The sequence below is a fragment of the Aptenodytes forsteri genome, unplaced genomic scaffold (assembly GCF_000699145.1).
Source record: "Aptenodytes forsteri isolate BGI_AS27 unplaced genomic scaffold, ASM69914v1 Scaffold164, whole genome shotgun sequence".
NCBI lineage: Eukaryota > Metazoa > Chordata > Aves > Sphenisciformes > Spheniscidae > Aptenodytes > Aptenodytes forsteri.
This window is the reverse complement of record NW_008795527.1, coordinates 1166501-1189125: the sequence shown is the minus strand read 5'-3', so window position 1 is coordinate 1189125 and position 22625 is coordinate 1166501. Positions and strand designations below refer to the sequence as shown.

The window sequence follows — 22625 nt, the reverse complement described above, 5'->3', positions numbered from 1 at the left end:
ATTACATCTGAGATATATATTCTCCATATATTTTAAAAGGTGGGTTTTTTCAATGAGAACTTGAAAAGCTCAGCTTTTTTCTAGTATGTGGGGAAAAGAGAAATTTCCTTTGATAAATTGTTCAGAAGTAGACTTCAATGGACCAGGAGATATATCTTAGGAGAGGTTTTGTTTTTGTTGGGGGGGTTAAGGAAAAATAAGAAAATTAACCAACATTAAAGTAGAATAAAATTTCATGCTTATGCTGCTTATCATCACTTTAGATGAGAGGAATTGTATTTCTCATTTGCTTTGCAAACAGGAAAGCAGTAAATTAAAAATTGCCCAAAACTGTCAGAGCAAACAAATTTGGAATCTGAGCTGTCAGAACAATTACAATATACATACAAAGATGAAAGCATAGTTCAAAAAAACAAACCATCTTCTGTAGCAAGATGCCCAAAAAGTCAGAATCAGCACCGTCAGGAATATAAAACAGGAAACAAAAAACATAACATACAAGATAATTTAAAATTCTACAAGGTTAACTTTTACAAGCAGAAAGCACATTGTCTCCCATTAAATCAGTTAACAAATGGTAGCCAAGATTTAGCAAGTAAATAAACATGCTTTTAAGTTAATTCCTGTTACACAGCTATGGTTTAAATGTGATTATAGTTCATTTGACAAAATAATTAATTGCAGTGAATATCTGATTGCAAACAAAGGATCTGAAAGGGAGTGCCAATTTCCCCCCATAGAACTGTGGGAATGTGCCCTTCTGCCATGGCTCTCTTTTTACAATTATGTAGCCCCAGTAGCACGCCGTACCTTGCTGAGAATGTAGATAACGTCACCGCGTTTAAATGTCAACTCATCAGGTACATCTCCTGTGCAGTCCCATAAACCTTGATAGAAATTGCCGTAATCAGTATTTTTGCCATCTGCAAAGAAAACAGCATCCAATTACAAAAGGATAAAGATTGAGGGACTAAAGTTACTCTTTAAATCTCCAGATACTACAAAGCAATTTATTAGCGCACATTTCTTACTCCTCTTTTTAGAAAGGGTTCCTTCATACCGCAAAAGCAAGTGGAAAACAAGTTTAATGTGCGAGCCCTTCACTGGCAAGTTGTATCACTTAAAGACATGTAGCTACAGGTTTTCAAAGCATTTTCCAGCTGCAACTTAAAGCAGCTAGTGTTCCTCTATAATATATTTTCTAGCAAGCCATATTTGTATCTCAACTTGAAACTGATAAAATTGCTAGAATATAATTAATAATAATCTGTGAAAGGAAGCCTAAGTAAGTATTTTGCGATATGCTCCCCCTCCCTCTCCTGTTCCAACAAAACTAAATAACTTCTCTGAGAACCTTTGAGATAATCCTTGATTGTTCCTTCTGAAATACTGGAGAACTTTGAAACTGTTGCTGAAGCTGCATTTTAAAAATATTTGTGTCAGCTCCAGTTTAGGACATTAAGCTCTGGCTAAACATGCAACTACACTACAGTCATAAACTCATCCTTCTAACAGCATAAGCACAATGGATGTGCTGTGTTCAAGCTGCCATACAGACCATTAACTGATTGATTATTTAGCACTCTTTGCTCTGTAATACGGCAATAACACAGTAATAAATGCTTTGTCATACACTTACAATACAGAGTACATCTATTGAAACACAGCGCTTATGCACGGTTAAATACACTGGGTGCTTCTGTTACACTGCAAACTATTTCCTGTTTCTAATTCCATGAGAATGGAGTGTGGTGAGTTAATGCAAAAAGAATGTAAGCAATACCACTAAGATGACCAGTTACATTATGTATACACTAACCAGACAGAATGTATATGTACTAATAATTTACATCACTGGAAAGCTATCTTCTAATTCTGATAACATAAATATCACTGAACTGGCTGGATCAAGGCTGTCATCTTAGTTTTGTTATATGATCCTTGAACAGCAGGCTTGCTGGTTATTCCAACATATACCAGTTACATTTGCATGTCGTTAGCGCTCTACACCATTATTTATAGTTTACAATTTAATCATGATTGGTTCACTTTATTACTGAAAAAATCCTGCTAAAATATCAAGTATCAAGCGAGAGAAAGTGTCACGCTATTAAAAAAGTATAGCAGTATTCAACTTGTGTTTTTCCCTATTTAGACAAATACTTAAATTTTAATACTCTCTGTATGATCAAGAGCTTGTTTTCTATTTATGCACTTCAGTCTGTGTTCTGTGCTATCTTGTTTTGATGGCAATACTGTCGTAAGGCTAAATATTCACAACTTTGAATTTAAAGCTGCTGTGCAAGTTAGCCACCATTTAATTTTCCATAAACTGATGATTAGTAGCTACCACTTTGCTATGTAGCACTAGGGGGCGTTCTGACTATCAGTGCACAAATTCTTCTGTCGTCACACCAAAAGCAGCAATATATACATATATAAAACTCCCAACCATTCAGAAATAAGAGATTTGGTTATTGTAAAATGCATAGACAGAATAATTTCAAGAGGAAGGCGGAACCAGTTTGAAACGTTGCACTTCCAAATTTTGGCCCTTCCTATTTGTCAGCTCATTATTCACCAATTTAGCATTAGACAATTATAAACAGTAACAAAGGTTAGCGCCAAATTAATTTGTGATAAATATTAAATCAGAATCTCTCCTCAGTCTTTTGATACTGCACTGATCACAGTTCCCAGCTCTATCTCGTAAAAGAAAAAAACTAAAAGAGCTATTTCGGTATATCCCACCTTTCAAATCTTTCAGCAGTTGTCTTATTGATTTGGTTTAAAATACATTAATCAGGACTTTTACTTCTTCAGAATTGCACTGAAATGAATCATGACTTTTCACACTGACCTTTATGACTTTGAGGTCTGTTCTCACCTTTATGTGCCTGAAGTAACTCTTGTTAACGCTAATGGGAGGTACATGGGGAACATCAGCAACAGAAGAGATCCCACAGCAGGTAAGAGACATCTCTCCCTAGAGGTGTTCATCATGAGCATTTAATGAAGCCTTAAAGTGGGAAAGCAGCTCAACTAATAACACGGCAACACTGGACAAGATGTGTTTTAAAATAAGCTTATTGCAACAGTGAAGATGTTGCCCAAAGACTAACCATGGCTCTGTGCTCTCATTTGTGCATTCAACATAAGACAGAGTTGTTTAAATCAGAAAGCCTCATTTCCCAGCAAAACATATACTGGTATACCAGGAGCACAGAAATGAAAAATAGGGAGAGAAAGCGCCAGTGTAAGTTTGTGAACAACTATTCTGGTCTTCCAACAAGTGTTAATTTCAAATTCAAAATCCCCTCTCATACCCACCAGCACAAGTTTCTCCAAATTCTGTAACTGCAACTACACATGCATAAAAGCCAATTGTAAATTTAACTTCAGAATCTATACACCTGAAGTGCAAAATACTTCATAAAATGATTCACAGTGCTTCACAAACACAGAGGTAGAACAAAAAAAAAAGCTGCAAAAACCTCTGCAAAACACAAGCCCATTCTTTCTTACTTCAGCCCCTCTTTCAGTTGGGGAGAACCCTGCCAAATTTCATTTGATTGCCTCTGAAGAACTGAATAAAACAAAACCAGAAGACCTGGGTAAAGGAATTTGGTATTTATACAGTAATGAAATTATGTGGAGCTTCTTAAACACATGTAATACCTGAAAACAGCTGGTGGATTTAGCATCAAGAACTTATGTGCCCGTTAGACTTCAAATTCAAAAGGTATTGATTTCCTGGCATTACTCTGTCACAATTACACTCTATTCTTATACACTGTGAAATGTTGTGTGCCTTAAAAATCCTATGATGACATAATTGCTAAACTAAAGTCTGTCGTATTTCGAAGGCACGGTCACTTCGGCCACAAATACGAATAAGACATGAAAAAAAAAATGTAAATGTGTGGCAGAGGGTAGAAAGCAGTTTGTTTTTACCTACCCACTGCTTTTAATATTACCAATCACAAGAAGTGGCTAAGCAAGATTTTGGATAGGTTGCTTCTCCAGGAAATACTTCTTTCATTCCAGGTCAGCTATCTGGATGAACAACTATCCAACTGTTTCCAAAACTCTTCCATAAAGAATTCCTCGTGGTTTTCTTCTGCCATCTCTGTTTTTCCAGTAACAGTAATAGGATCAACAGATATTTTTGTCCAGTATACTGATGAAAACACTTCAGAGTTTATTTGACAGATCAAACAGTAACAGCTGCCAGCCTTCCTGACTGTAGGCTCAAACTGCTTATTTCACTGAAAAATACTGGCACCTGACAATACGTGCTTGAAGAAAGAAAGGTGAACAGTTTGGGTAAAAAAAAAAATATGACAAGTATATCACTCAAGCATGCACTTCAAATATTGTAGACTGTTTAAAACTTAAGAATGCTGATGGATTACTCAAGGGGAAAAAAATTATAAGAATATGCTAACAGCCTCAATAGACAGAAAAAACCCAAACCCTGGAAAAACACATTAAGAGTACATATTTCAGAGGGATTTAAGTGTGCTGTCCCATTGCAGCCTAAGCCAATCTAACTGCAGGCTGTTCCATTCCCGCCCCCTACCTTGTGACAATTTTGGCACTTGCCATTTCTGAGCACAAACCTGACAGAACACTAAACTGACCAAAACAAAAACAGGAATTATAGCCCACATATGGAAATGCACTACTTAAAACATTAGAATAAATGTGACTGTGCCTGATTTCTACTGATCTTCCATTTTAACTTTGATGGCATCTAAGTTAGCAAACCCTACTATGGTAGTGACTTAGAGCTAGTAGTTATATTATCTGCTTACGCATTGCTTTTGGAATGAAGGAACACGTGTATGTTTTCCTTTCACCACTGTGGTCCACTGCCCAGTATATTAAACAGCTTGCCATTTTGATTCATATTCCTTGACTCTTGATCAGAGTCTTCAAAAGCTTATAGCGTCAGATTTGAAGATTACTAGTCGGGGCTACCTAACAATATTTCAAAGATGTGAAGTCTATCCCCTTTCGGTGATGATGAGCTCAATATTTACCATACTGAAGGCTTAAAGATGGAGAGACAGGTGAAGTTCAAAATTAACACTACCGGAATGACTCTGTCTTACACAAGTGATTTATTTAGACTGTCAGTGTTGAGTCTCAATGCCCAGATGAGACATACCCTGTTAAAGAACAGTTATTTGTTTGTTCTGACGATGTCCTAAACTGCAAAGAATGCCTGTTACTTACTTGCCCTTTTTCCCACATGCCAGAAAAATTATGAAATAAGGACAAAATAATTGTAGTGTATTTATTTGGACTCAACCTCTAATCTAGCCCAATCTGTTCAGCATAATCTTTCTCACTTCCCTTCTTCTACTGTTTCTTAGTTACTCTAAAATCAAGGTATTTACACTGAGACAGCACAGAACATGACACTTACTGAAATAGTGATTGTAGAAATGATAATGGGTAGATAATGGTAGCAAAAAAGACCCAGCAAGCCATGTTACATAACTGAAACTCTTCAATGCTTTGGTATTTTTAAATAATTAGGTCACTAGCAATTAATGTAAAGCTATCCAGCAGCAACAGTCAGTTATTCCTTCCAACTGAAGGAATAAAAAGAACTCAAGTCTGCACATTAATTGAAGTAGAGATAAGTTAGGGCAAGAAAAGAGTAGGAAAAAAGAAAGGTTTTTTTGCACTTACCAGGCTGAGCTCACAATTTGCAGAATATTTTCTGTGAAATTCAGGTTTAGTAAAGCTAGGCAATAAATTAAGAATGTATGCACTATTTATGTGGAAAATCATTACATACACTTGAGTCAGGTTAGATATTTATGATATGATGCCTATTAGAAATACTCATGTCAACTCAGCCCTAAAAGTCAAACAAATTTCCAGTGTTAAATAGTTAATTAAGAAAGATCGGATCAGGAAATTATTGCTTGAAATGAATCTGGTATCTGGGGAGAGCTGTTATGGTATTTTCAAGGACATTACACAAATACTAGTAAGACTGATAAGGCTGTTCTCATAGCAGTTGAAACTTTTCAGAAATGAAGGTGCTAAGGTTTTGATTTCTTAAAAGTATGACCATTTAGAACTTCAAGAAGACACATTAGTGAAAAAAAACATGCTGTTGGCAACTTTATAATTGGATTGACCCCACGCTCCATTATGACAAAACACACTTATAATTACGGTAATGTCCAAATGAGTACTAAATATTAAGGCTGTAATGAGTCATGTTGTTTTACACATGTTTTTAGCAGAGCACAATGCTAACAGCATCTGATGACTTGGCTCTTGTTTCCTTTCCAAGAAAAGCAACCCAAAACTCCTCACAGCAACCTGTTCCTGCTTTCCTGTATGGGTCAGGAAATCAGGCCTCTGTTTCCTCTCCACATGTTGCAACAGGAAGAGCACTGCAGAGCTACTTCCTAAAGGAACTCTTCTTGCCCACCCTTTCCTTGACAGCCCTGAAAGAATTATGTGTATTATGTACGATGGGGGAAGGAGAGCCAGATTGCATGTCAGTGCAGGTCACAGTTACAACGCAGCAGATCTCAAAAAGGTGTAAGGTCTGATAAGAAGCAAGTCTTCTCTACTTGCTGTGTCAAATCACCAATAGTTTATCTAAAGGTCTGTGCCCTTGAAGCACATATATATCTTGTTTTTAAGCATAACTGGAAATACCTTTCTGTCAAGAAAAGTTGTCTGGCCATGTGACTTTACATGGTGTATGCAGTTATTTTTCCAGTCCCAGAGATAATTAGCACAAGGGCAGCTTGCCAAGTAAAGCTGAGAGAATATCCTTCATAGCCTTTCTGGGCATTTGTGTCCTTTTCCAATTTTTACGCTGCTGTCACTGGACTCTGGCATTTCTTACCCAATTCATTTGCTTTCTGTGGTAATCATATGCAATGAAGATATGCATGGCCAACATTTAAACAGGCTGCAGATCAATTAGTGGTCTTAAGTTTATCTGATTTTTATCAAAGAAGACAGAGCTTTGGGTCGATTGTCAGAGCCTGTGTCAAGTTGACCTTTTCAGAGACGTCTACATTGCCAGTCCCTTGGGCAACTTGTTGTCCCCTGTTAGTCTCTGAATGGCAGAAGTCTGTTCTGCTCAAGCACAAAGTATACACAGATGTCTATATTACATTCTTATAGGTTTGACAGCAACTGCATGTTGTATCTATAAACTGTCCTTTAGCAGTGACACTTCCTCAATGATGATAAGCTAATTTATGCAACTAAATCTCCTTTGTGCAGAAATGAAAGCTAATTGAGTCATTACAAAGTAATTCAGGAAGGAATACCTTGTATAAATTGGCTTACTTTATAAATCCTTCTCAAGTGGTTTTCATGCATCCTAAGTGGTGCTAAGCAGTTTTGCTGCCATCAAATACCCAGGTGAAAAAGACAGCTTTACAGAGCTATAAAAACATTATTTTAAAACAGCAAACAGAAGAGACAAGAAAATAAAGGTAAAAAGAAAATGCATACACAAAATAAAGAGGAAAGATTTTAATTACCTGAAACAGTGGTAACTTTCTCCTGGCTCAGTTTTCTTGGCACTTCAGCCTTTGAAGGAACACGTTCTTCTGCAAAACACGTAAGTGCAAATGAAATTCTGAAGGGACACCTCAGCTGACAGGAATTACAGCCCACATCAGTCTGAAAGCCACACGCTACATTTCCAGATCGTAAGCCCTGTTTACTATTTTGCATTTGTACAGAAGTTGGAACATTGTTATTTCTGTGGTTTCTGCCACCCATCCAAACACTCCAAGAGCTTTCTTTCAAAATCTCAATCGTGAACATCTGTTTCCCTTTTCATCTGCTCTGAATGCAGTAATATAGAGCTGCAGTTCTGCTGTTTTTCAGTCATTATGAGACAATTAGAATGAGGGTCCTATTCTGCTATGTACATTTCTTGCCAGGACAAAGAAAAGGAAACCAAGGATTGAAAAAGTATCCCCAGCCCATGCAAGAATTCAGAAGTTCTTAAGAGAAGTATTCATAGAAGGCTATGAAACTAAGGTGTCTTCTACCTTAGTTTCAACACTGTCAGACACACACACCAGCTAGACACCTACATGATGGGAACACAGACACTACAGATACCATGCATTCAGTGCTCCTGCCTACTGCGTCTGACCGTGGTTTTAAGCAAGCTAGACTGTATCAAATAACTTAGTGCAAGTTTAGGAGACAAGAAGAGGGAAAGCCTGGCAGTGATCAGCTCTGAAGCATGTTTTCTGGCTAGCAGGCTTGGAAAACTCTTGAAATCCCCACAGGCAATTGCAAAAGATGTGCTCCATGCTCCTTGCCTGGCACAGACGGGCAACTCTCTCGTGCCCACACCCTCACTTAAGTAAATCCACACTCCACTCAGGACAGGGACGTAAGATCTCCTCCTCACATTTCACAGTCAACAATTCTGTTGATGAGGCAAAAAAGAGAACAAACCATGAGGGTTTTTAGCTGTATTCTTTCTTTAGGTTCATAAGGAAGTAGAAACAGATTTATCTTGGCTTTTACAGTATATCAAAACTGACAAAGCTGCTGTACTGAATGAGGAAATAGCATATTGATAAACCCACTTCTCAAACACAAATTGGACTTTTAATACATTTAAACTATTTGGCTTTGCTACTCATGACATCTTACACAGATATTCATGCTTCTTTTTAAGGCACACATTTCAGCAACTAATTTTGGTATTTTATTAATGACAGGCAACAGATACGGAACTCACAGCTTTTAAAATGTTCCTTATTGTGCAACTTTTATGTAATTGCCTATCTACTTCAACAAAGAATAATTTTATATCAACAGTTCAAAGGATTTTTAGCCTTGTAAAAAAATTTAATCTATCCACAAGACTGTTCCTGCAAACATTAAAGCAGATGTTTAAAGCACAAGAGTAGACCTGTTGAAATGAGTACGCATAATTGCTGCTAACCTATATACGCAGTCCTACAAATATTGCAATTACATCATGAGATTCACTCTACAAAGAGCTTTGAACTTTTGCCCTACTAAGCCAGCAAGAGTTTTTTGCTGCCTGACTCTTGACTAGCTAAAAATCTGATGAAGATGAATATAAACTATTATTTGAGCCAAGGAAAAACAACAATAGAACAGGGAAAATCTGAAGCTGCAGTGCAACACAGAACACTCCAAACTATTTACTGCATTCAAATGTATTCCCCCACTTGGCATAACACTTGTTGCACATTTCCAAGTACTCTCATTTGTTTATTTTAAGCACTCCCAATTGTGGCATAAATAGCAAACATACATCCCCATGTGCTGTCCGGAGCACTAGGAGGCACTGTCATTCTGTGGCTTCTCTACCACTATTACACTACTCACAGGTAGTATTATCCCATTATCCGTCACATTTTCTAGGATTGCTCCCTTTTCCCAGAACAACCCACTTTCATCCAGCACACAGAGTATTATACATTGAATAAATAAATGCTGATATTACAGGTTACTGAATGTTTGGACCTACATCAATGGATGTGTTGAATGTATCGTCGATTTTAACTCTACCACTGTCATGGTCATCAGACTAGCTTAAACTGAGGACTGACTTTAGTAGAGGGTATTTCAACTGAAGTAAAACAGCAGAGGAAGTTTGAAGAGATTTTTTCATAAGGTACAGTTGAATACATGTAGATTGCATTGTGGTTTCATGGAAAAATTTAGAACATATGCATTCCCCGTATTTCCTAGAAACAAGAGTTCACCAGATCCAGATCTGAAGATGAGAAAATATCTGAACCAAGGCTCTTTGAATACTGAAAAGCTCCCAAATTCAAACAAAGGCTGCCTATTTTAGCATACTGGTTTGGAACCCAACCACCCCCACTTATCCCACTTTGCTTTACACTACAGGGCTGTCACAGAGAGGACAAACTTTCAGGTGCAATTAGACTGGAAGAGGCATTCAGAAGCACACTGAACATGGTCCAGCTGCTAACGGGCATTCCGTCCATGGAACCAGACTAAAGTGACTCCATAGGAAACCTCTTCTGAAACCTGCACAGCGCGAACATCAGGTCCTCGGCACAAACCTGGGCTTTATGAATCTGTTGCAAATGGTCCACACTACTTGCTAATGAAATCATGCTCACAGTGGAGCAGTAATAGGCTTGGCTTAAAAGAACCTATGGTTCTACTAGTGTTTTCTGGCATTATGTCCTGAAGCAATAACTATGGGCAGGAGATGTTCTTTAAACACAGCAACCTCAATTACCCCAGGAATTATGGCTGTAGTCAGATGCGACATACTAAAGTTTGTGTTGCAACATGGAATAGAGTCAAAAGATGAAAAATTAAAATAAAAAATACAGTAAAAGTCCTTCTGTGTTATTAAGATACTGTGTAAGAGGAGTCATGCAGACCTTTAATAAAATAGTCTGGTACAATGTTTCCTTCTGTATCTCTTCTTCACACCATCACTACCACTGCAGTGAGAAAATACTCTTCACCTTCTCACTGTGTCAAAATGCGACTAATCAACACTAATCAAACCAGTGAACTCTTCTAGAGCTGTAGATCCAAAGACCCCTTGAGATACGGGTTATGTTCCATACTCTGCTGGTACTCGGAGACCCTCATGGCAAACAACCCACAAAATTCTTGTGGTGACAAGGCAGCAAGGAACTAACTGTATTTGTTAAGCAGTTTGTCCATGAAAATTGCTGAAAATAAATTTACTTATTTAATTTGCAGTCTGAAGAAAAAACAGAAAAATAATCACCCAATCATAGCTGATTCTACCATCCACACAGTTTAAAAAGTGAACAATGAATTCCACACTAGCTGAGTTTTTTTACATGAATCCATTGATTTTTTTTTCCTTCCAATTTCTTTTTCTTAAGGGGGGGGTGGGGGGAATCAGACTACTTGAGTATAAAATGGATAAGAGTTTGGCTTGAACAGTGCATTCCTTCAATGGAATGTGGTATCTCATGATAAATATGCATAGAACTTAGCAGTTTCCTCTACTAACACATTACTTAACCATCTTTTTACATTAGACTCTAATTTAATGCCATTATTAATTGGTATTCTACTGTCCTCTAGTCTGTGACACATTGTGATTGCACAATACTAGTTTATATCTTGGATAATCCCAGTTTGTGGGTTAATATATTCTATTCAACAGTTTAATAACAGTAAACAAAAACAGCTCAGCTATGCAGCAAAATCTACCAAACCACACAGATGGTTATAAGGTTTTCATTGTGTGGTTTCCATAGCAATCATATTGCAAATCTGGAAGCTTCTTGCAAATAAGCAGCTTGTATTTACATGCCTCTCGGCTGCAGCATGGAACTCTACATGTGCAGTTGTTATTCCAATCACATATTGTTAGAAAAATTATTAGAAAGATGTTTTGATCAGTTAAGATAAAAAACTACTGCAGTGAACTAATTTTGCTTGTATCATTATGAAATAGATGAAATCACATGCTTGTAATATACATTAATATATATTCATTTGAAAACTCACTGTGGTGTCAGAAGGTTATAAGCATACAAACAGGTCTTGTAAGACAGACCCCCACAAAAATACTTGTATTATTAAATAATCAATTAAAAAAAAAAATCACAGTGTCTTTACGATTGTACTCAGCAGGGATGACAGATGCATGCAAACAAAAAGGTATGTCCATGAAGAACTCTGCTGACACTGAACGTCATGGGTTTATACTGCTTTACACAAGAAAAAGTGAAAGATTCAATGGCATGGTAACACCATGAGTATTACTCCTCCACACTGCTTTTTTGCTACCAAATAATGACTCTGCACAAATGTAAACAAGAACTTTCAAACATGAATAAATGCTTACCATGGGAAAGAGTCAAGACCTTTTCTCTCCCAGATTTATAATTTTATGAATTGACCTAACTCTGTAACAGATGGGTTATTACTCTAATAAGGAACATAAATCAATCCAGCTACGTAATTTTAAAAAATTAGCGAGAACTGGCTTTTTTTTTTTTTAAATACAAACAAGATTATTTGTTTACAGAAACATTTAAGAATTCCAAAGAAGGAGCAATAAACACGCAAAATTTAAGAACAAAATCATTTTTATGATTTGGCCAAACCGACACCTTTGGCTAGCGTTAGTAGTGAGGGCTAGAGACCATCTGGGGGTCAAAGGAATAAGAATTAACACCCTGTTTTATGCAGGGCCAGCAAGCTGCCTTACCTGAGGACAGTGCTTCCCAGCCTTAGGGAGGGGGTCCTCTGCAGTATTCTCACTATATACACACACCTGTACACGCCTATACATTTCACCTAAACTCTTACGGGGTTTTAGCCGAAGCAGCTTGATATCCCAGAAATCCTCCACGTATTGCTTGATCCTAGGCTTATTTGCCTTGGTGTGTGTATTTATAATGGCAGGAATTTTCCTTTCTAGTGTCTTCTTTTAGACTCCAGATCCACCCATTCTGTAGGGAGAGATCTCCAAATGCAAGTAGCAAAACTCTAGCTTTGATAATCCTCCAATATTCCCACAGATCTGTCCCTTTCCCCCAGTTCCTCCTGGATGTGACAGATTACTGGAAGATTTACACACAACTTCTTGACATTTCACCCTACATTCCCAGTAGCACTCTGGTGCGCTCTGTAAACAAACGAAACAGCTTGGAAAAGGCTGCTGAAGGTGCTATTCTCTAACCATTGTGTGAGATTTGGGGGTGGCAGAGAGGGGAATACTGACTATCGTTTTATTAAAGCTCCATCTGACTGTACTGGGGTGCATGGTTTGGGGATGAAAATGCCTCCAGAACAGTGACAGAAGTGGGAAACAAGCTGGTTGCTATTTACGGAAGAGGTTATAAACATAAGAATCTCTTACCATGACAGAAGAGAGGACAATCCTTATTTTATTCCTACTTCTGTGGGTCAGCTAGTTACCACCCAACAGCTCAAAAAGTTATATTATATTCCTGCATGACAAGCTTGAGTGAGGGGTGAGATTTCCACAACAGAATCACAGGAGATGGAGACAAAAACGGGTCACCCAGACACAGGGTAAACACTGGGATTGCAGATGAGGTGACATCAAAATATGAGCAGAAGCAGAAGTTGCATCTGAATAAACGTGCTCAGAAATACAATGGGAAACACACAATACAGAATTGTATTCCAACAGAATACAGAAAGAGATCTCCAGGTTATGAACAATATAAAAATACATTTTAATGAAAAATATTACACACACTGAGATGCTTTAGTGTTAGTTGAGGACAACCCATGCCAATTCCTAGCCCCAATTCCTTCCAACACATGTGATACAAGTCTGATTCCAAGACGGAGCAAAAGGTTTCATTCAAATACACTACCAGCTAAACTGGATGGGACCTCCAACTAACACTTCTTGTGCAAGTTTTAATCAGCTCTTTGAAAACAACCATTATATAAATTCTAGAGTAAGTAAGGTTGAGTATACACACCACTCTATCCGACCACTAGACAGTAACAGAAGTCTGTTATTACTATTGACAATATACTGACCTCCCAATGGCCTCAAATAAATAGCATTGGCTGTACAAAGGGAAAGAGCTAGAATCATGAAATACTTTCGGATAGAAGGGACCAGTGGAAATTGCTTAGTCTAACACCCTGCTCTAACTCTGAAAGTTAGATCAAATTTCTAGGAAACAGCATTTGGCTTCTTTTGGTACTCCATACTAAGCTATTCAGCAGCAGTTTATAAGGGTCTGTGCATTTTAATAGTTCATGTATGAGACAGCTGAAGCTAATGACTTTATAAAACAGGACTAGCTCAAATGACTGTTTTGTCCAGATCTTGCCAAGTCTCCAGATGTGAGGTTTCCTGAATTCCTTGAGAAATCCTGCACTTTTTTTTCCCCTCAGTTGCACTCCTTGTATCTTGAAAAGGTGCACCACCGTTACTCACAATTGTATAAGCAGTCTGAATAACCAAACCAGTCATCTCAGCTAAAAGTGAAGCACTGCCTCCTACTGAGAAGACCTTGGAGAAGTTACCTCATCATCCTCACAGAAGAGATTAGTGGATTTTGTTATAAATTAACTCAGGATCAATGCTGCACAAAAAGGAGGTGAGAAGGAGAGGAAGTGATATTGGAGTCCTGGAATGTCACTTAGCCATTTTCTGGAGAAAAAAAATTCCCTCTTAAAAGAACCTTCCTGTGACACCACCCAGTGAATCTAAGCATATGTTATGGTTTGGCTTAATCAAAACCAAAAAGCAGATATAACATTCCCTTCCTAACAAAAGCATTTTGGAGTTACAGCATTTGCTAAACTAGAGAGTGAAGTAAACCAAAAAAATCCCAGTCCCACTAGGGACAAATACAAAACACACTTTAAGGCTGCAATTCTCTAGTCTTGTGCAGAAGAATGTTGTTTGGATCATATAACTATTGCTATGAAGAATAATAACAGAGTGAAGTAGTAGAGAGAAATGAGTAAGTTTGGAGAACTGTTTGAGAAAAAAAATCTTTCTAAATAAATCTGTGAAAAAGACACTGCATTTCTCCTCTATTATCACACACATACCCATCCACATGAACTATACTAGGGCAATGGATTAAAAAAACATGTTTTTAAAAGCAGGAAGATACTATACGACTTCTCACTAGTTTACTGAAAAAACAAGTAATAAAATATTTTTCTAGCAGAAAGTATTTTTTATAATGTTTTAGGGCAGAAAGTATGAAGACTAAGTGATCAGAGAACACATCTCTATCCTTGGAGGAAAAACAGTGACTCGCACAAGACAGAAAATTGAGCATTGTTGGCAAGGTCGTCCACAGTTGTAGCAAAGTGCATCTTCTCACTCTGCTGTGCATAATTTTACCAAGTTTTCAGGAAATTTAGGAGCATGCTTTGCTTTACTTACCTTCCCTACTTGTTGAGACCTGAATATATGTTAGCACCTTTCATCTTTCTTTTCCTTTCCCCACTACCAAGTGTCCCAGTACCCTTGCTTCCCTGCCCTTGCCCCATTCTGTAGTCACAACCAATTTATATAAAGACGATATCCTCTTCAGACCCCACAAATCTTATTCATTTACCAAACACGAAGGTTTGTTAGTAAGAAAGTTGCTGTTTCCACGGCTTCATAAGGCCCTTCAGGCTTTAAGAGCAAAGTATCACAATGGGAGGAAAAACGTGCTCAGTCACCTGAACGACAGAACAGAATATATTCATTGGGACAACTGAACAATCCACAGAGGATTGTTCACTACTGGCAATTCCTGGGTTTAGTTATGATTATATTAAGATTTCATGAACTCAGCTTCCTACTTGGAGTGCCTGCTTGGAGCTCTTCTTGCAAATAAGCAATCTTCAGTCATGTCTTGAGTGACAGCTGAATGAACTTAGTTGTGCAGTTCCTAGCACTAGTCTTCCAAGCAACAAATAATTTAAAATCTCCAATTAAAAAAAAAAAAGGCAACAACTTTACATTCTCTACATTCTCTTTTTTTTCTTAGACAAACACAGACGTAAAAGAATTCATAGTTTGTCAATTTAAGGTTAAAGGAGGAAAAAAATTAGCTAGTCTGACAGGATTAGGAGGAATAGAAGTATGTAAAGTCTTAGTTACACCTATAGCAAGCTTGGGAGGAGAGGAGATAGAAAAAGGCAGGAAAAGCAGGACTACACATGAGGAAAGACCATTTAGCATGTCTGATTTTGGAATACTAAAATTTCTTTGACAAAATGATCTAATTATTATTAATAAAATTCAATACAAATATGCCAAAGTGCAATGTGCACCGCATAGAAATAAGGGATGGGGTTTGCACTGACCTTTTTATTTCCTCATGAAGAAAGACCGATAACAGTAATTCTTCTCAAGAGAAAAGAAAAAGGTCATCACAAGCAAGTTCAATCGTGGATATGCACACAATAATTATAACGAAGAATAAAAGAAGTTACAGAGAGTTCCACTTCCAGAAACTCATTCATTATTTTCCCATTTTTATATTCACAGACACTTTGTATTTACAATTAAAGTCACTATGTCAGGGATTTGTTTTCAGAAATCAAGTCTCTTAGAATTGTCTAATCCTATATGCTGAGTGAACTGGTCAGAATATATTAAACTCAGAAAACAAAGTTATTTGATGGGCCATCAAACAAGGTGAAAATTTCATAAGTGACTTCAGAATCTAGCTCCTTACAAATTCCTTAAGTTTGATTAGGCACTTTTTAAAATGTTAGCTACATTTTTTTGATCGAGAGATTAGATAACTTCCACACCTGAACAGAAGCATCTCTGGAGGTAAAGTTTCATGTCAGCTTCCAACAAAAGCACAATTTTGGCTCCACTTCTAAAAATGTTCCTAAAGCCTCAAATTTGGCATACAAAAATCAAGGCAATAGGCATCTTACCTAAATCCGTACTTAAACATTTAAAGAAGGAATAAAATATTTTTAAGATACTGCTCTTAACAGGCCTCAACAATGTAAAGGAAAGCTTCTGGTGCTTAATGTTTCTACTTGCTCATCTAATTATTTAGCTGATTAACAAAAAATGCTCCTTCCTCTGTCCCCCCTCACCCTCCCAAAAAAGTAGATGCAATTACTGGACAGAATGCAAATTAGTAGCTCAAAGGGACAAAACAAACAATGATTTTGAAGTTGCTTCCGTGAGTTTATTGTAGGTTCACAGGAATTTGCGCTAGATTGCTTGCCTAAATATGTGTGGCATGCACATCAGTACATTCTTATATATAAACATAATAAAGATTTATGTGAATTCACTGTAACTAAAATAAATTTGTTTGTTCTCTCAACCCGTAATAGCTTTTAGTTATGTAAATAGTTTAAGTGTTCAACATGACATTTTATAAACCTTATTATTAAAATGTTTTGCTAAAATAAATGTGGTGGCTATTAAAATCTACATAGAAAATATAAATAGTTCTCTATGTAAATACATCTAGCAATCAAATATTCAATTAACTAATCTATACTGTATAACTCTGTACTACAGTGTTATTTGACAACCATGTACAGGGGTTATATTTCTTAGGCTTAAATTTATATGATACACAGAAAAAAAGTCTGTAAATGTCAAGTAAAGTTTCCCATACTCGTTGATCAGCAGCAAGATTTAAATTTAAAAGCCATTTCTGAAAACTACATATCCCTAATTGTGACAAATGTGACTTGACATAATATTTACATACATAGAATTCATAAAGAAAGCATCTTGTTTAAACCACATAATATCCTTTAATAATCTGCAGGGTTAAAGTATTCAAATTTATAGTCTGATTCCAGAAATGAACTTACTCAAAAAAGGGACAGAAGACAAGGCATTTCAGCATAGCTCACTTTAGTGAAAGGAAACACAATACAGTTATTGGCATGCTTCCACAAGAAAAGTCTGGCTCCCAGATGCTTCTCTTATAACTCCTTTAAAAATGTTCTACCAAGACATTTTTTATTCTCTGTGTTGATCATTAACTGCACATTGACAAAAAAAATTCAGCAGCTTTCACCCTTTGGGTATTTTCATGAAAAGTAACAAACCCACACCACTGCCTCTTTTCACTGTTTATGGCCCATGCCATCAAATTAAATTATGTCAACTACGCTAAATCCTTTCTCCAGCTTAAATGATGAAATAAAGTAATTGTAAAAATATTCTTGTTATGATTCATTAGTAAACAAAAATCAGGTTAAATCAGAAATAAGCAGAAAATTATAGCTACAACGCAGACTGTTTACACAGACCATATTTTGGGTAACATTCCCACATTCATTTCTACAAATACCGTCCCATTCTCCCATTCTCATACATTAGGTCTAGAGTGGGACCAGCAACTCTAGATGTCAGATCTTACTAGCCCTACATGGCACATACCGCGATGCACCTCAGGGAGATGAGGTAGGACAGCAGGGATCTGGAAATAGTTCATAAGCAGGAGATGACAACTGCTCCCCAGGCAGCTCACCATGTTACTGGCATGCAGAAAAACCCAGGGCCCCCAGAGTCCCAGATTACCTGAATTCCCTTGCAGCCAGTGCTTTGGATTATCCAGCTCTCGTGCCAGAGACACAACGTAGTCCCAGTTGCACTGTAAGAGCCACCATTTGTAGGCCTGAGCTAGGCAGTTTAACCAGAAATTGGGTCTTATGACCCATATGGAAATTATGACAAAACTGTATCCATCTTGAACTTTTGTTTATTGAATTATCTGAAACTACTGTTCAACATTTAGTAATGGAGATGCCTCACTTCTTAAGGAAATGAATTTGAGACAGGTATGGAAGCAAGTATAGATTCAGTTAGTATATTTTGGGACAACAGACAACAGAAGGATGACCCTCATGCTAGGATCCGCAGGCTTTTCTGTAGACAGTGCTTTGTTTTGAAAATGAGATTCCTTCCTTTAATTCCCAGTTTTACTCACTGTTGTCTTCAAGATTCAAGGACACAATAACTGTTACAGCCTGCTAAGACAAAACCCTTCCACAAACCAAAGCCAGAAGTACTGGAACCTCTTCCTTAAGAATATTGAAAGTTTGAGATCTTAAACTAGTTTTCATTAGAACACAAACTCAGAGTTTTTAGGCGGAGGAAATCAGAATCTGCTAGGAAAAAGTAGACTTCAAAACAAGGACTGAAACAAAATATCACCTGTGCCAACCATCCCCTTTCTGTATGAGAAAAATTTTCCTCCTACCTTGCTGTCTAATCCAAATCTCACTGACTTGCCAAAAACTTCCCTCAGTCTCTTCTGGCTTCTTAAGAAAACATTCTTCCCTTCACTGCTGAAGCTTATCTGTGTACCTGCACCCTGCATTTCCCTGGAGCATCCCTCTCTCTACTCTAGGGCACAGACTGCTGCATCTTGCCCTCTCTGCCTGGTCCACTCTGTGGTCTGGGAGCTGTACCCTGCGGACCATTTTCCCTTCCTAGGAGCAACCAACCTGCTTCTTTCAAAGACTCCTACCCAGCCCAGGGAACAGCAGCCAAGACAAGGAAACAGGTGGCCTTTTCCTATGTTGCCTTCCTTGTATATGGGTAAACTAAACATGACATTCATTGCAAACACAGTACACTAACACACAAGCAAATCAGGTATACATGCATATGGCCAGCAAAATTCTTGAAGCTCTGGTTAATTAGTAGTATTTTGTTTGGCTAATTTCTCCATTTTGAGGAGAGCGGGAAGGAAAGTGAGTAGCAGATAGAAAGCACACTGAGAGGAAAAGACATACAGAAGGATTTATGCTGATGGCTTTTCTTAAGGCTGAAAAATTCAAATGAGAGATTGGTATCTATAGTAACAGAATGATTAAGTCAGCCTTTAAAGCCCACCTTGCTGGGTCTTATTTGAGAGTCCAGTTGTATAAATTATGGTTCTTTAATAGCTACCTCGTGGAAACCAGAAAAGTTGAGAAGCGATAGCCTGAGGCACCATATAACCTCTGGTTGCTCTTGTTTCTCAAAAAACTCTACCTAGTGGTTTTAATAGCCTGATATGCAGTCATTCATCACAAATTCAAAAAATAAAGGTTCCTTGATCTATCTATATAGTATTCATCACAGTTATACCCAAGCAGTAGAGCAAGCCCAACACTTCTATTTTCATAAATATACATAATACAATTGACATTTTGCTTTGAACTTGCTAAACTACAGCAATTCCTCAAATTTATGGTTAATAAACTATCTCACATACCAAGACATTTCTGATGAATGCTTTGAATTAGAATTATTGCACTGCTTCTTAATTAGATAAAAACAGTGCTACCAAAGAAAACTGCTTTGCTTTCAAAAGAACAAACTTCGGGTCCATAACCCATTGAAGACATGCATGCATAAACAAAGCTTTATTCACATTTAACATGAAGCCAGCTGTCAGAAACAGAGTCAACACTGAAAAAACTACGATACAAGTAAAATTACTTTGTGTGATTTTTTTCTTGCCACGATGACAAGCTTTTCTGAGACAGGATTCTATCTCTTAATAACAAATAACTTCTGTCGCATACTGTTCACATCAGATTGGTTTTACAAATCAATAGCGTCAAACGTTGTTTAGCGCTGATGCATGGAAAATTATATAGAAATGATTGATCAGTCATTGCAATAAAATACCTTATTTCAGTAAGTAAATTCCTTTCAATGAGTTGTGTGCTAATTAGTTTTTGAAAGAGTTCTTTAAACATAAAACTGCATGATTTAAAAATACTTCCTTTTTAGATATTACTAAGTTATGACTTCTAATTTTAAGTAAACAAGCTTCAAAATGCCAATAGACAATGCAGATTTAACAATCTATTCCTGGTTTATTGGGGGGTGGGGGTGGGGGGGTGTCTGATTGGGCTTTAGGGTATTTTTCTTTTTTTTTTTTTTAATTCTGAAATACAGAAATAAAGTTCATCCTTTGGTAACCCAAGACTTTGATAAACACAGCTTTCCAACGTGAACTCGCTTAATTTATTATAAGTCAACCACAACTTCAGGAAGGTCACTTCTATTTTCTCCACTTGTAAACTCTGAAACCTATGAAGTTAAATGTCTGAAAACTATGAAGTCCTGCATGCAGTTCAAAGAGAGGAGAATAAATGCCTGAACTTAACTGCACACATTTTCCATTTACTGTAGATACTGTAATTAACTGTTCCGAATTTCATAGCTGACAAAGTTTTCTGCAGCAGAAGTATATTACCAAATAAAGAATACTCTTTTCTAAGAGTACTTCTCAGTAGACAACCCCACCCCAAGTCCAACCAGTGAATATACCCCTCACATGCAAATCAGACTAAATATGAATACTCAGTTATTATTCCATTTTTATTGGCCTCCTCAATTGCACGTTTGTGAATGTGTGTGTGATGGAGGGGCAGGGGTTGAATTGCATCATGAACAGTAGGCTTCCTGACAGCTATGGGCCACCTGTTGTTCACAGACCACCACTTTATATTCACTTTACAAGAAACACAGAAGAGCCTCTGAACCTTATTTTTCCTCCCAAAGACTTGCCACTTCCTATTCAATGGGCATCTCATTCTTTTCAGCTACACCAGATTGTCTTACCTCCTCTTCCATCACTAACACCTAACATCAGTAGAAAGAAAGGTTCCCTCTTTAGATGTAGGATTATGTTAACGGAAGATAAAGCCCAAGCTCTTGTGGCAAATGAAAGCTGAGGTCCAGATACCACGTTCCTAACCACCTTCTGGATGCAATGTCTTTAAATACAAAAAGTTGTCTGGATTCGTAACTCATGTCTCATAAGCATTTAGTACTAGCTGAAGGACACTCCAAGTTATATATAAATCCCATAAGCGTACTGCCTCAAGACCCAGAGTGACAGAGAATTCAGACACAGCTCCATTTCATCATAGCAGTTGGGATTCAGCAATATACAGTTGAAAGAGGTTGTTTTTCAATGATTTCCATGTCTGGCATATAATCAGACACTTAGTAGACCCCAAATCCCAGTGATCAAGACAACAAAACAACACATCTTTGTCAGAAAAAAAAATCTTTAATATTCCTTGACACCAAAAGGTAACTTACATCTGCTTTTCACTGCTCTTGTATTATTTTAATTACTTTTGATTTACAGCAAACTGAGTAAGCCCAGTAGCACTCTCTTCTCCCTATTCTGGTACTCCACCTATCAGCAAGATATTATGGGCAAAAATACTCCATATATGAAAATAATGCAATGGCTAAACAAGTGAAAAATACTGATTTCTTAACAATACTGAGATCCAATCTTTGAAAAAATTGTTTTGAAGAATGACCTATCCTCACTACTTTAAAAGGAAAGAAATCCCTTGCTGTGTTCTTGAATCTGAAAGATGTTTTAATGGAAATTATTCAGAACACTTTCAGTAGTTACTTTGGAAACTCATCTTTAGTACTGTCCTCAAAAATACTCATCTTACATCTGGTCTTTCAGCTTCAAATATTCCAGACCCTACTTACACTTTATACTTTGAAAGCACTTAATTTACTAATTAAAAGCACATAGAATTCTTTCTGTGGAAAAAATAAAAATAAAAAATTGATAGCACATCAGCATTATATACAACTTCTGTGGACAAGAAGTAAAGAATTCCCTAACTACTTGAGGCAAGCAACAAAAGTTGGGAGGAATTTGGACAATATATCAAGATATATAATACAGTGACTTAACAGCAATGATCACAAGTAATGTCTCAGATTCCATAATCACCTGTGTCTCTGCTGACTTCAACCTACTGCTCCGGTTTACAGTGACCAATTAACAGTTTCTTCATTTTAGCTTACTGTTCTAGGAACTGATTATACAGCTGTAATCCACAACTGGGACTGCCAGACACCAAATGCTATGTTGGGTCCACAGACCCTGACTGTGATATATTGAAAACTCTAAAATAAGCAAAGGTCTCCTGAAAAGGCATTTTCATTAACACAGCACTGTGAAATCTTCACTTCTAGTGCCAAAAAGTCAATACATCTAATGCTACATTTTGAGAACACAAATATTTGCTATGAGTCAGTGTTCATGAGTGACTGTCGTGGTTTAACCTCAGTTGGCAACTGAGCACCACGCAGCCGCTCGCTCACTCCCCCCTGGTGG

The 22625-nt window shown here is 37.2% G+C and overlaps 1 protein-coding gene across 4 annotated transcripts in view; it reads right to left on the bottom strand.

Annotated features, from left to right (window-relative positions):
- Nucleotides 1–22625, bottom strand: part of SKAP2 (src kinase associated phosphoprotein 2) — a 125804-nt gene that overhangs the window by 20665 nt on the left and 82514 nt on the right. For 3 of the 4 annotated variants that reach the window (XM_009282028.2, XM_019472798.1, XM_009282029.2), the window contains exons 10-11: nucleotides 7536–7604; nucleotides 811–923 (exon numbers count right to left, since the gene is read on the bottom strand). In XM_009282028.2, the coding sequence (XP_009280303.1) occupies nucleotides 811–923; nucleotides 7536–7604 (182 nt within the window). Of the gene's footprint in view, nucleotides 1–418; nucleotides 425–810; nucleotides 924–7535; nucleotides 7605–22625 lie in introns of all 4 variants that reach the window. The other variant, XM_019472797.1, reaches the window with a different exon arrangement.